General features: G+C 41.1%; 1 protein-coding gene across 2 annotated transcripts in view; it reads right to left on the reverse strand.

The window, feature by feature from the left end:
- atrnl1b (attractin-like 1b) overlaps positions 1-13,851 on the reverse strand; it is a 110,449-nt gene that overhangs the window by 72,207 nt on the left and 24,391 nt on the right. For both annotated transcript variants that reach the window (XM_027140657.2, XM_047817239.1), the window contains exons 8-19: positions 13,452-13,707; positions 12,323-12,506; positions 11,066-11,220; positions 10,137-10,221; positions 9,564-9,772; positions 8,318-8,436; positions 7,887-8,019; positions 4,985-5,172; positions 4,426-4,639; positions 3,257-3,439; positions 593-811; positions 314-451 (exon numbers count right to left, since the gene is read on the reverse strand). In XM_027140657.2, coding sequence (XP_026996458.2) covers positions 314-451; positions 593-811; positions 3,257-3,439; positions 4,426-4,639; positions 4,985-5,172; positions 7,887-8,019; positions 8,318-8,436; positions 9,564-9,772; positions 10,137-10,221; positions 11,066-11,220; positions 12,323-12,506; positions 13,452-13,707 — 2,083 coding nt within the window. The remainder of the gene's footprint in view (positions 1-313; positions 452-592; positions 812-3,256; positions 3,440-4,425; positions 4,640-4,984; positions 5,173-7,886; positions 8,020-8,317; positions 8,437-9,563; positions 9,773-10,136; positions 10,222-11,065; positions 11,221-12,322; positions 12,507-13,451; positions 13,708-13,851) is intronic.

Here is a 13,851-nt window from a genome sequence, read left to right on the forward strand (position 1 = left end):
ATAAACAGAGCCAGAGGGTACACGACACCTCTCACCTCAACCACACGATGCGCTACTTCACTTACAAGGAAACAGCACGCCGGTTGGGATCTCAAACACATGTATATGTGCATTCATGTGGGAGAGCTTCTGCTTTCCTATTACAGCAGGAGCACTGAAACCTTTTCCTCCCACATCTAAATGCACAGGCTCCTGTATGACCTTAACACAAATGGTGCTCTGTGTGGGTTTAGTCACTCTACTATTGTGTACTATTAACTGCCTGAGCTGCCGGGTCTGACGACGCCTCCTGTTGGCTGCACGCCTCACTGACCTTGACACTTCCCTCCGTTGGTGGGGTCGCCGTGATAACCAGGCATGCAGGTTTCGCAGTGTGGGCCGGTGGTGAGGTTACGACACTGCTCACATACGCTCCCGTTCACACAAGTGCTGTGGCCATTACACTGACAGGCTGAAAGATTGGAAGGAGAAGGGATTAAGCTTCCTACCTATGAAGAAATACTTACGTTTTTCACCACAGGACAGACACAATGGATAGATGCTAAGCATATAACTTGATAATGCTGGATTTCATGTTAGCGTGTCTTCTCACCAGGGCACTGGATAAAGGCCCACTCGTAGCCTCGTTCCTTGGGGCATAGAGTCGTATCCAGCAGCATGTCCTGGCTGTTTTTGTGTGGGTTCTTCATAGGGCCGCGGTACGAGCCTTCCACACACTGTCCTTTTCCTGTATTAGTTGGGTCCCCACACCATCCACAGTCAGGCTGCTCCAGGCATTGACCACATGTCCGAAAGCCAGAGCAGTTCTGAGCTAGATATCCAAAAAAAAAGAAAAAAAAGAAAGTGAAACCTTTTAAATGAACAAGAGAAGGTCGAACACTAGGATACCATCGATAATGTAAAGATATTTTATTTTGGATATACTGTCTAGGTCTATGAAAGCTTTTTGACATGGCAGTATTTGGAAAGACAATTTTCTAATTAGCAAGAGGTGAGGCTCACATCAATAACACTATACTGCATATTATATTATATCATTTCATCTAATGACTGGAGATGAGACCGTGTCCAGAATCAATTTTTTTCATATCATGTGTCTGATTCATGAAACGCAACCAACACTCGCTAATCACGTTCACAGAAATCACTGGTTCTCATCATATAGTACAGAAGTCATTTCTTGGGTGCGGTTTTTGCTGACTAGATGATGAGCCCCAGGAGTCCCTCCATTTGATTCCTCATCTGGAGTCAGGCAAACCAAACCGTCTCTCGCACGCACACGGCGTCTGACGCACCTTACATAGCTGTGTTACTAAATCACAATGATCATTATACAGTTAATTAAAAAAAAAAAAAGTCTAAAAGATATTCTGCTCATAAACGATCAAACCCAAATCGATAATTATATTAGTGATGCAAGAAATAAAAGTGAAAGGCTGTATGAACAGCTGTATGAAGATTTGATGGTAGATGATTGTTTATCAAACACTGAAGAGATTTCCAACCTTGTGCATGTAGCCAAGCATCAGCACAGAGAAAGTGCTTTTTCTTTTTTTTTTTTAAACAAAAAAGGGGGAAGTGACACACAAGGTATGGCGAGAAGGCTGTGGTAAGTAACTGTCACTCTGCAAGATGAAGAGATTCATTTTAGTGACAAAAATATTTCCTCTAGTCGGAGATTTACAGACTCACACCACCCACTTCTGCTTGAGAGATTTTAATTCTTTTTCCATCAGAGTGAGCAGTTCGATTCAGTCGGTGAAAAGCCGGTCCCCGCACACAAGAACACACACATGTCATTTTGTTTGCAATGGAATTCTCTCTTTGGCAATAAGAAATTTAAGACACTGACAGTTCCACCGGAGCTTTTCTTTACAACAGAGAATTTGTCCCAAAATCTTAACACCTAGAATTAATTTCTATTGTCAAATAGAAAATGGATCATCTTTTTTTTTTTTTTACAAAATATTGAAGATCCTGGCATGAATGTTGTATGAATATGCAATTAAAAATAACTAGATCAGTTCCCGAATGGAGAAACAGAATGTTGTTCCCATATCTCAGAGAGACTGCAAGCTGGAATCCTGATAATGCTGAAGCCATCCGTGGCTGGGAGCCGAGGGATTTCATTTGGCCGCTCTCTCTGACATACTCCCTCTCTCTGTCAGTCACGGTGACATGAGCCATTCTTGGGCCTGAGCGGCAGGTTGGGAAAGATGCAGTTGGATGGCTTCACGTGTCTTAGGGTAAAAGCGCTATGTTAGCCTTCACACAGAGCTGCTAGCTGTCGTATAGGGAACAGGGGAGAGCTGGCAGGTAGGTGGAATCTGGCAGGTATCCGAAACAAGGAAGACGAAAAAAATAATGGAAACATTAACAAAACCTGGATATTTATGCTATCATAACAAAGCCTCGATTTTAGAAAAACTCAAAAAAAAAAAAAAAAAAAAAAAAAAGCTTCTTGTTTCTTGATTCCTGTGCTTGCACTTAGATCACCGAAATTGCCAGGAGGAAAATTCCCATGTTTAATCAGAGAAATCGCAGGTAGTCGAGTTAATGTGTGAGCATTCTGCTCTATAGCTGTTTTTTTTTTTATAGATGTTAATCTCACCGAAAAACAATAACGTTGGTTACAGACCCACAAATAGACTTACAATTCTAAAAACAAGCATTGACTGAATCAGTGAATTAGTGTGTCTTGGGTTGATTCTTCCAAACAAACAAACAAACAAACAAACAAATAAATAACCCTATACCCCTTAACAATGTCTATGTGGAAGTTTAGATTGTTCTGGCAAGGCTTTCTTCAAGGCACTGTGCTTTATTACCACCTCCAGAAACATGCTGCTAAGTGAATTGTCTGCACTCAAATACAATTTTCTCCTGTGCATCTTAAAGCCTCTAGCTGTCGTCCACTGCTGTTACTTCAGGAATCCATCGGTGATTCCTGATTGCATCTTCACTTCCAGTCGTGATGTCTCTCTGACGTTGTGTTCATCCAGCACTAAAATCATCACAGCTTCATTTACACCGGTTCTCACTTCGGACGCCATCAAACACTCAAAATAAATAGCAACCACAGATTGCAAACTCTCTCACGCTCACAAGAAACCTCACACAATTTCACTGGAGCCTTCATTTCCTATCTGCAATCAATCAATCAATCAATCAATCTCAAGCATTTATGTTCCGACCGTCCAACCACTATTGTTCCCCCTTTCTCCATGATATGAATCAACCAGGAGGGAAGACTTACCCACACAGTCTCCAGTCTGCCATTCCAGACACTGGCCATAGGGAAAAGAGATGACATAGGCGTTGGAGTCCACACAGCGCTTGGTGCTGCCACACCACATGCACTCTGTGGCCTGACTGGTGCAGTTCTCGCAGGTCACATGCAGCGAGCAGGGCGTCTTACACGGCCGTGCGTTCCGGCTCTCTGCAAAAAAAAAAAACAGACCTGTATCTGAGCTCATGAAGCAGTCTAGATATGAAGAGAATTGCTGTTCTAGATTCTAACACAGTCGAATGAGCTCTCTTAAGCAAAGAAATCACAAAGAGGAAAACGTCAGTATTTTTTATCGTTGGTGTTTTATACAGTTTAACCTTGTAGGGATGCACTTATTTCCAGGGATTTCAGAACCGCGTAACAGATATTGCGTCCTCGAGCAGGCGTGGCCTATTTGATAATCTAACCCTAAGCCGTAGTTTTTGGTTGTTTATTTGTTTTTGAAAATAGCTTAACTGTAAGATAATAAAGCATAATAGATATAAAATATAAAATCTACCTGTATGACTGTTTTGTCCTTCATTATCCGTCGTAGGTGTGCTCTTTTTTTTTGAAAGAGGGCGTTTTTCCAAGACCTCCAGAAACACGCCCACTTTACGTCGTGGTAACGAAACCCCTGGAATTTAGTGAATGCCTAAACTTATGAGCTGGAATTTGCAAGAATGCTTTCTACATAACTAATAACACCAGTTTATAGCTTTGTATAGAATATACAATAAAAGCACAACACAAATCGATGATTATATTCCGCTATTTTGTTCTTCTTCAGCTTCCCCACGATCACAGTATCTGCTATCAAACAGGGCAATTCCTTATTACGTTCATACGTGGCACTAACCAGAGAGAACAATCATTGTTAAAAAACATTTGACTTATTTGAAAGAAAAAAAAAATACTATGGGGTTTTTTAAATAGTTATTTATTAATGCACTTAATGAGACCAATTGACACAACAAACAGAGGCATTTAGGAAAGCCAGCTTTCGAATGACTTGCATTAGCTCAACTAAAATAGCCCACAAATATTTCGGACTGGAACAGGTCTATGGGATTATTTATCTCAGCGATATTTCCAAAAAAACTAAACCAACTCCGAGGGGTCTAAATGAAGACGAGTAAGGTTGACGAGAGCCTCACCGACTGCTTTCTCACAGATGAGGCCGTCTGTGTTGGCGTTGCAGGGATTTGCTCTGAGCCCCGAGACATGCGCTCTCTCCAGGTAGGCACAGAAGCCTGAGTCATTGGGCTCTCCAGGCAGCCACTGCAGAGAAGTGTTTGTGAAAGGAGTGTTGTCCTCCCATCCCCAGTAGGACACGTTAATCTTCCTCAGGCCCACCCAGGGGAACAACTTCTGCAGAAATGAAAACACATTAAGGTTTAGTGACACTGCATGACCTCACACAACGAGGAAGGAGGGCATGCCGCAAATCTGTGTTCACTTACATTGCTCTCCCTCTCTCTCTCTCTCTCTCTCTCTCTCTCATGAGGTGTCTCACACACACACACACACACACACACACAGATTTTCACTCACCTTGGTTCTTCTGAAATGCAGTAGCAGCAGTCCACTGAACATGATTTATTTCTAATCTTAAATTCATGTAGCTACAGTTCAGAACTGATAAGAGAAATATGTCTAAGCGTATAATGCAAAATCAGTGGCTTTGAATAACTGCAAGCCACACACATACAGTACCTTTTCTTGCTGCTGGTACTTTTGCAGTTCCCCGAGAACAAAGTCGACCTGCTTGGCGGTGGAAAGAGAGGCGATGATGCCACCCAGGTTCTTGCAGTAGTGCCGAGCATTGTCATAGCTCTCTCGGCTTGAGTTAATACGCAGACAGGACTCGCCCACTTGACTCCACCCTTCTCCACACAACTTGGCTGCAAACGGCCACAAAGAGAGACACGGGAGGAGACGGAATCAGTCCGACTTCAGCAAAGAAAATCATTCCAGCTATTGTCAAAAGCATGACCGGTGCGGTAAAATAAACAGTGCTTAAAGATACATCACAGAGATGTAAACAGAGTGCAAACACAGCAGCTCTGAACACAAAGCCTGTCATCGCTTGGAGACACAGATATTCCAACAAATCTGCAACACGTCATCACAGGAGTGGTGTTGAGTGAGCCGTTATCAAACGCTCCTGACCCACGCTCCCGAGGGAAAAGAGGAAAAGTGATTATGTACGAGTGTGAACGAGACAGGCTCATGAGCACAGTAGTAGTAGTAAAGTTAGTGGAAATAGCAGTGGTAGTAGTAGAAGTAGCAGTAACAGTAGTAATAGCAGGAGTAGTAGTGGAAGTAGCACAGGTGTGCGGTAGCCTAGCGGTTAAGGTGTTGGGCTACTAATTTCGGAAGGTTGTGAGTTCAATCCCAGGTCCACCGAGCTGCCTCTGTTGGGCCCCCTCAATTGCTAATTTGTATAAAATGAGAATGTAAGTCGCTCTGGATATAAGGGTGTCTGTTGTATGCTGGAAATGTAAATGAAATATAAAGTTAGCAGTAAGAGTAGTAGAAGTTGCAGTATCGCTAACAAGAGCAGCAATAACAGTATAACGGTATAGAAGCAGTAGTAGTAGTTGTAACAGAAGTGAACATACCCAGGTACCCGTGTAAATATGGCCCCTTGTTTACTTGGCGTAAAGCTTTATTTAAATTTAAATTTAATTTCAATAAAAAAATACAAATAAAAACACCTTAAATTACACAGACATTAGATCCCACTTTTAAGCCTGATCAGTTTGGTTTGAAGGCAACTAAAACATGGGACTGGGTGGCACAATGAAGCTTTTCCTTGCCATCTAGGCGAATATTATTAATAATGTTGATGATGATGATGATGATGATGATAGCAGTTCAGCACACATCACACCAGTTCTCTACCAGTTACACTAGCCTCTCTTATAAGTGTCTTGACATGTCTGCTTTATTGAGAAAGTTATGTATAAACTGGGGATTCAGGGTTTTTCCTACATTGAAAATTTTTTGGCGGCCGCAGAAACGATTTTATGTCCCGCCTAAACCTTATTTGCCACCACCGAAGACCAATTTTGACCCGGGAAAAACCCTGGGATTGTACATAACTGAAGCATTTATAAGACTAAGAGTGAGTAATATTAAATGGATTAAAATAAGGGAAGGTCTGGGTTTAAGTGCAAGAACACGCTGGATGTCTTGGCCACCAGACATCTTTGACTACAAAAAGTATAACTATCATTCAGTTGAATGATTAAAGATGCTGAATATTTCTCCTCGTTTTTGTTCTTCCGTGCTAGTTGAAGATGAAACTGACTCATTCGAACAGTGCCGACGCATCCCTGTTAAATTCCCCACTGTGTAAAAGTACAGTCAATAAGCTATAAAACAGAACAACTCTTTTTTAGTGCATCACCATGTTTGCTAGAGCGAAATTCATCTGTGCATGAAAATCAAGTTGCCTTCTGTTTGCTAGTGTGTTTGGTGTCATACGGAGGGAGCAGGATGCCGTCATCATAAAACTTTGTGGCTATCTGTTCAGTAGCCAACGCAGCGTTTAGCACAGAAAATAACTGTTCGGGGCTTTGAACCCTAGAGAGATCAGAGCTACAATAAAAAGTGAGTTTGCATTTGCCTGCTTAATGTCATAAGACTAGACTTTGTTTATTGACAAGATGATGAATATCTTATGGTGTACAGTTCGAGATGCAGATATGGCAGGAGTCTCGATCGGTTGGTGAATCGGTGCGTTGTGTAGACAAGTTCAGGCATTAGTAAGAATCCTTGCTCACTAAACACTAGGAAAGCGATAACTCAATTTCCACATTCGTCACTGCGAAAACTATTTAAAAAGATGTACACGTCATAAAAATTTGTTTGCCTAATCCCATGCGTTTGTGTCACGGTACTTCAAGCAGGATCCTGAGCTACTGTAGCTAGTGGAATTTAAAAGACTTTATGCTCAAACAAACTGTTAATAGAACATCAAATAAATTTTGCTAATATAAGAAAACATGTGACTGACAAGTGTCTAAAAAAGGGGGGGGGGGCTATTATGATCTAATCCCACAAATCCAAAAAAAAAAAAAAAAAAAGGAAAACAAAAGAAAATGGGACCCATATGAGGATGAGGTTCCCCTTCAAGTCTGGTTCCTCTCAAGGTTTCTTCCTTTACCGTCTAAAGCCCTATTCGGACGGGATTAGTTTTACGTGGGGGTAAAGTAATTATTACCAGAGCTTCTCTGTGATTTTAGTCCCGTCCGAATGTGCCATCTGTGCCATCCCGTGCGAATTGGCCAATTAATATTACAGACGTCCTGAGGTAAAATTGCATTGCTCCACGTCCGAATAGGGCTTAAGGGAGTTTTTCCTCACCGCAGGTAAATACATAAACATTGTGAACTAAATCTATCTAATATTAATCTTCAATTGTGTATTCTATTAGTCTTAATATTATTCCTTATATTAACCTTTTGCTCCATGTTTATGTTCTGTAAAGCTGCTTTGAGACGACGTCAATTGTAAAAAGCGCTATAGAAATAAACTCAAACTGAACTGAAAAGAATGTTTATGAATTAAACTGAACTAAAACGGCAACTGGATAATGTCCACATCTTACCAGGGAGAGCATGACACTCATGTTGCTGGTGATCCCACTGGCAGTTAAGGTTTAAGGTGCAGCTCTTGCAGTTAGCCAGCTTGCTGCAAATCTGCTCATTTCTGATCGAACACTTGGTGAAGTTTCTCACACCCTGCAAGAGCAGAAAAAATAAATAAATAACACTCACTCACTCACTTTCTACCGCTTTATCCGAACTTCTTGGGTCACAGGGAGCCTGTGCCTATCTCAGGCGTCATCGGGCATCAAGGCAGGATACACCCTGGATGGAGTGCCAACCCATCGCAGGGCGCACACACACACTCTCATTTAAATAAATAACAGATTATTAAAAATGAATATTGGATACAAATAGTTATAGCTTGAGCTGTACTAAGACACTGCAAAATGGAACAGAAAAGCTCTCTGGCTCCCTCTATGAGGCCACTTACGGCAGTGCAGTTGCTGAGGGATGAGATGCATTTCTTGTCGTCACACCACTGACAACCGTTAGTGTTTGCGGTACAACTGGTGCAGTCGGAGAAGCGGTGACATCTCTCATCCACTGTAGCTAAAGGAACAGATGAGATGAGACAAGGTCAGAATAAGAAAGAGGAATAACTGCACTACAAAGCGAGAGAAGCCAAAGAACATGCATTTAAAATACGACTCGTTTCTAACTCTCCTGTCTGTGTGCATTAATGTTAAGAAAGGAAGTCAGGAAACCTCGAATTACTTCAGAAAGGAACTGCGGGAAAAGTTCTCAGAAGTTAAAAGAAGGGGGAAGAGAAAAGAAAAGAAAACAATAAGCCCATCAAACACCTGTCTCGTGTAACCATTTACGCCCAATCGATAGCCCCGTATCAAAGTGGTGCCTGCTACCAGCCGTCAACCGCAACGCTGTGCTTTATTCCAGAATTAAGAGAAGGCGATCGCTCTATAACCTTCTTCACTAGAGCACAACACGATTCCAAGCCTCCCCTCTGGTGTGTCTCACCTCCCAGTCAGAGCATGTGCTGGGTTCTCACAACATACAGTACAAGAGGCTTGAATTTCAGATCAAACAATCCTCATGGCTTAGCACCACCACTACAGAGCCAGAGGGCAAACACATGAGCATTATGCATCCCGACTGCACGCATGTGTGCATTTGTGTTCAGCTAAAAGCATGGTGAGGTCTTTTTGATGACTTCCATACAGCTGCTCATGATCAAAGAGGAATGACAGAGAGCTGTGCTCGGTCCCTCTCATTACAACAGCTAAATTTGTGTGTGTGTGTGTGTGTGTGTGTGTGTGTGTGTGTGTGTGTGGTGTGTGTGTGCATTAGCTCAAAGCAGCATACACCAGTCTCTAGCTGAAGAAGAGAGACCGCAATTCAACTTTAACCAGCAATTCAAATGGGGATATAAATGACACCTTTATGACAATTATACAGTGTTATTATAATTTATAGCAGTTTTAATCAGTAGACATTATTATGTGAGCACGGTGATGCACATTAAAGTGAACACGTTAGCATACATCTTTGATTTTCTTTGCCGCTCGGTGATAACGTGAAAGCCGTGCTGTTAGAGAAAATCAATCAACGCCTGCTGTGCAATCAGATACAAGACTACAACAGGGATGTGGTGAAAACAGTAGGATTATGAATCGATAAGCAGAAGATTGTGTCAGCGGAGAAGCTGCGTCGGCACGTACCAGGCTTGGCAGGGCAGAAGGTCTCAGGTGTGCTTGTGGAAAAACTGGGTTCCCAGGAGAGACAGCGGATTTGTCTCCAAACGCAGCGCACCCCTGGACCTGCAGCCTCACACCGCTCTTTCCCCACAAACGCCTCGCAGCTGGGGGGCCTGTAGATCAGCACATCATTCAACAGCACACTGGAGAATCCGCCAAACACATACATGGACCTGCAGACAGATGGGGGGGGGGGGGGGGGGGGGTGTGTGTTAGCCATCAGTGAGCTGAAGGAAAACAGACCTGATGCACTGGAAATAGTTTAGCTTAGGTGTAATACAATCAAAATATTCTAATAACGTCTAGTGCTTCATCACAAAAACTATCAAAATAAACTATTTCAATCCTGGACCTGAAGCATGAGCATGAGAGAGAGAGAGAGAGAGAGAGAGAGAGAGAGAGAGAGAGAGAGAGAAAGAGAGAGAGAGAGAGAGAGAGAGAGAGAGAGAGAGAGAGAGATGTAGGCTTTTATTTATTTATTTGTTTGTTTGTTTGTTTGTTTATTTATGCCCTAGACATTATCACATAGCTACGAACCCATTACTGGTGACAGCGCTGTGGCCAAAGCGATTAACGTCTCTGTGCAGGTTTGGTCTGGGGAGAACCTTCCACTCGTCACATGCTGTGGAAAATGAGAAAATCATTAGCCTGACAAACTATAACTAGTGAATTATAATCACAGGCATTATTAAATCTATTTCTTATGTACGACAACCATTTCTAACAGCCCCATCCCTTTTTTCACCCCCATGCTCGGCATCGTCGCACATGGCTACCCGACCGTATTTGAATTTGAACAACAAATTCAAAACACATGAACAAAAAAAAACTACTTCAATGAAATCTTACATATACCGTTGTTGAGCTTTACGCAGGGTTCTATTTCTTAAATGGTTACTAGAGTTGCTGTGGTCTGGAAATTGAAATGAAAAATGTCTATTATTTTATTTCTCTCCTAAGTCAGCGACCGTATTACACTTGAACACGTGAAAATGTCACAGCTAATGGGGGAAAAAAGGTTTTAGATTATATCCCCAAATAGCTCTTTTAAACATACAAGGCACCATACTGGTGAACAGATCTTTATGAACATCTTATCTTTTAAGGACAGACATGTTCTAATTCGTGTATAATAGAATGTAGAATAAATGTTATGATTAGTGTCATTTAGTGAATTTATTGTTTTCCATCGAGCTAAACTGTAAAAGTGCCTACAGTAATTAGACATACTGGGTTTTAAAGGTATTAAAGGTAGCGCACAAAAATGATGTCACTATTGTTTTATTACATTAACAAAAAAAAAGAAAAAAAGATTGGGTTCAATTTGAACAAAATTCACAATCGTAGGAATCGTAGGAATGTTTATAAGAACTATGTTTGGATATCAAATGGGTAGAACTTGCCTAAATTACATAGGATTACACAAATAGAGAGACCAGAGAAGGAAAAAGATATATTGTTTATACCGATATCATAGGCCAGGAAGTCAGCAGAGAAGCACTTGGCACCATTGCTTAGGGACGTATCATTATGCGTGTTTCCCCCAAAGACGAGCAGGGTTCCTCCTAGCAGCACAGCCGAGTGGAGGTAACGAGGGTAACCGCTCTCCTTCAGAATAGTCCTAAACACAACATGCATGGATTCTGTTTAGAGTGTAAACGCCACAGGAGTAATCTGCGTGCTGTCTTTCCTTAAGGCTCCAGCTGATGCTGTGTGAGGGCTGTGATTGATTTGATCACGTTCAACACATCAGGCTTGATTTATTTTACTTTTATCTTTGTTATCTCTTTTATAGTTCTGAAAATGCATGACTAACCTGAGCCAGGGTGCTCATAATAACATAATAACAGCCTTTTCTTTATTACTTTTACCAGTTTAATGTATCCTCAGTGAGCAAGCTAACTGCATACACAGCACACAAACAAAGTTCTAAAGCCTTCTTAATTAGCTGTGGTGTTTTCTGATGCAAATAAAAAATGACAATAAGCATTATTTACACTTTATTATTAACAGAAAGCACTTTGCAGTTCGGGCTGCCCGGAAACCCTACCGCCTTAACTAGATCGTCCAAAAAAAAAAAAAATTTAATATAAATAATAAAATTTAAATAATTTTGCTGCACAAAAGGCCGTCAAGTGCATCTCGGAGAATAGCACAGACGCGCTTCACACCGCGAGCACGCACGGCGCCACACGGCCAAAATGAGAGAAAGACGTGGTCCGTCAATGTCTGGAGGATAACTAGCCAGTTCATAAAACGCGTGTCCGTGAGAACTATAAGTTGACTTATGTTTTGGGTTTATTTAAACCTGTTATTGTATTAGTCTATAGTTCTTGCAAACTTAAAGTTAGCTAGCTGGTGATTTTGTTGTTTGAGTTCTTCACCTGCTAGCTAGGTTGCATATGCCTGTTTTTAATAATTGTTAAATGTAGTACAGAGTCTGTGGTCTATCTCACAAAGAAGCCCCACCCCCAGGCCCCGCCCACCAGCCCAACCCTACCGCCTTAACTAACAAATTTTCTGCGGGAAACCCTGAACAGATAAATGAAATTATTACTGTATATGTAAAGAACTCCAGAATGAGTATGACACGACTCATGGGACTTGATGATGATGATGATGATTATTATTATTATTATTATTATTATAAATCATAACCGAAAACAGACAAAACTATTAGAAGTGATGTATGTTTATGTTTGTTCATGCTGATGGACACTCACCAGACACGAGTGTGCACCTCATAACGGTACAGGTCATCTACAAGGCTATACTTATTAGCAGGCAGGGACTTGTAGCCTCCGTGGACGTACACGCTCTTGGTGCCGGCATCATATATGCTGCTGTGGCCGTAACCCCCCTGAACTGTGGCTCCTCTCGTCTCAGGAACCAACCATGTGTTTGTTTCTGTGGTCAGCGTGAACAAAGAGCAACACGAACATAAGTGTTTGTGTGAGTGCAGAAAGCAAAGCTGACACAAAACACAAAGCAATAAAAAAAAAAGAAAAAAAAAGCAAAGAAAAAAAACACCAGTTTTCTTGGATTCTAGTCTATGGAGTATTTGAGTTTGTTTATTACTAAAGAGCTGCAATAAGACTTATATAACTCATATATATATATATATATATATATATATATATATATATATATATATATATATATATATATATATATATATATATATATATATATACAATTTTTAAAAGGTCCAGTTCCCTAAAGTTAGAGCTAATATGACCGAATATGAGCAACAGTTACCTCTTAATACTTAATTATTACTGCCTAGCTCACAGCTACACGTAAATGGCACGAGGAATCGATGCAGACAAACATCTAATCATTCATTTAAACATTTATTTCCTCAGCTTGCTTAAATAAGCTAAAATGTCACTTTGCAGAACAAAGAGTAAATTAAGGAAAGTAAAGAATCGTTTTCAAATGTCTCCCCTAATCTGACTTGATACCGAAAATAATATTTTTTTTGTGACTTTAATATGCTGCTTTTACTTGTAAAAGGTGAACGTGGTGCATCTTCGATTCATTTCTGAGTATAGATTTAAAACTAGTTCCAGTACCTTAAATGATTAAATTATTAGGGATAATATATTTATATTTCTAGATGAAAGAAGTTAACCGTGTGAGCTAGAAAGAAATGCAGCATTTGGTGTTTACACTACCATCTACTGGGAGAGTCATGTAACTGCACTAAATCCTCACTAGATTCCATGTGACATTTTATCCACACAACCACACAGAGGAGGTTTGTACACATACTCCAGCCTCTTAATGGAGACTTCAGAATACTGTTGGTACGTTTGATTCGTTCCACCCTTCAGTCAGTCACACACTCACTGATGTTGTACTCCTGCACGTTGCTGATGTAGCTGTAGATGGAGGAGTAGCCGAAGATGACCACCATTACCACGTCTCCCGTTTCCAGTTCGGCTGTGTGTGCGGAATGACCCTCCACTGCGTAGACCTGACCGTGAGCCGGTGTGCTTGGAGACTGTTGAGCCCATGACTTTGTCTGCATATTAAACACCCACAATTCGTCTGTTATGTTGCCCGAGCCCATCTCCAACTTGCCCCCGAACATGTAGAGCTTATCCTGCAGTGACAAGCCACAGAGATACCGAGAAAGTGCAGAGAAAAAGAAGGAGAAGAAAAAGGACGTATCTTGTTAATGGTTCAGCGATGAACGACGATGCATAAAACAAAAGATAGTTCATAATTAATGAATATAAATACATTT

The sequence above is a fragment of the Tachysurus fulvidraco genome, chromosome 8, assembly GCF_022655615.1.
Source record: "Tachysurus fulvidraco isolate hzauxx_2018 chromosome 8, HZAU_PFXX_2.0, whole genome shotgun sequence".
NCBI classification, from domain to species: Eukaryota; Metazoa; Chordata; class Actinopteri; order Siluriformes; family Bagridae; genus Tachysurus; species Tachysurus fulvidraco.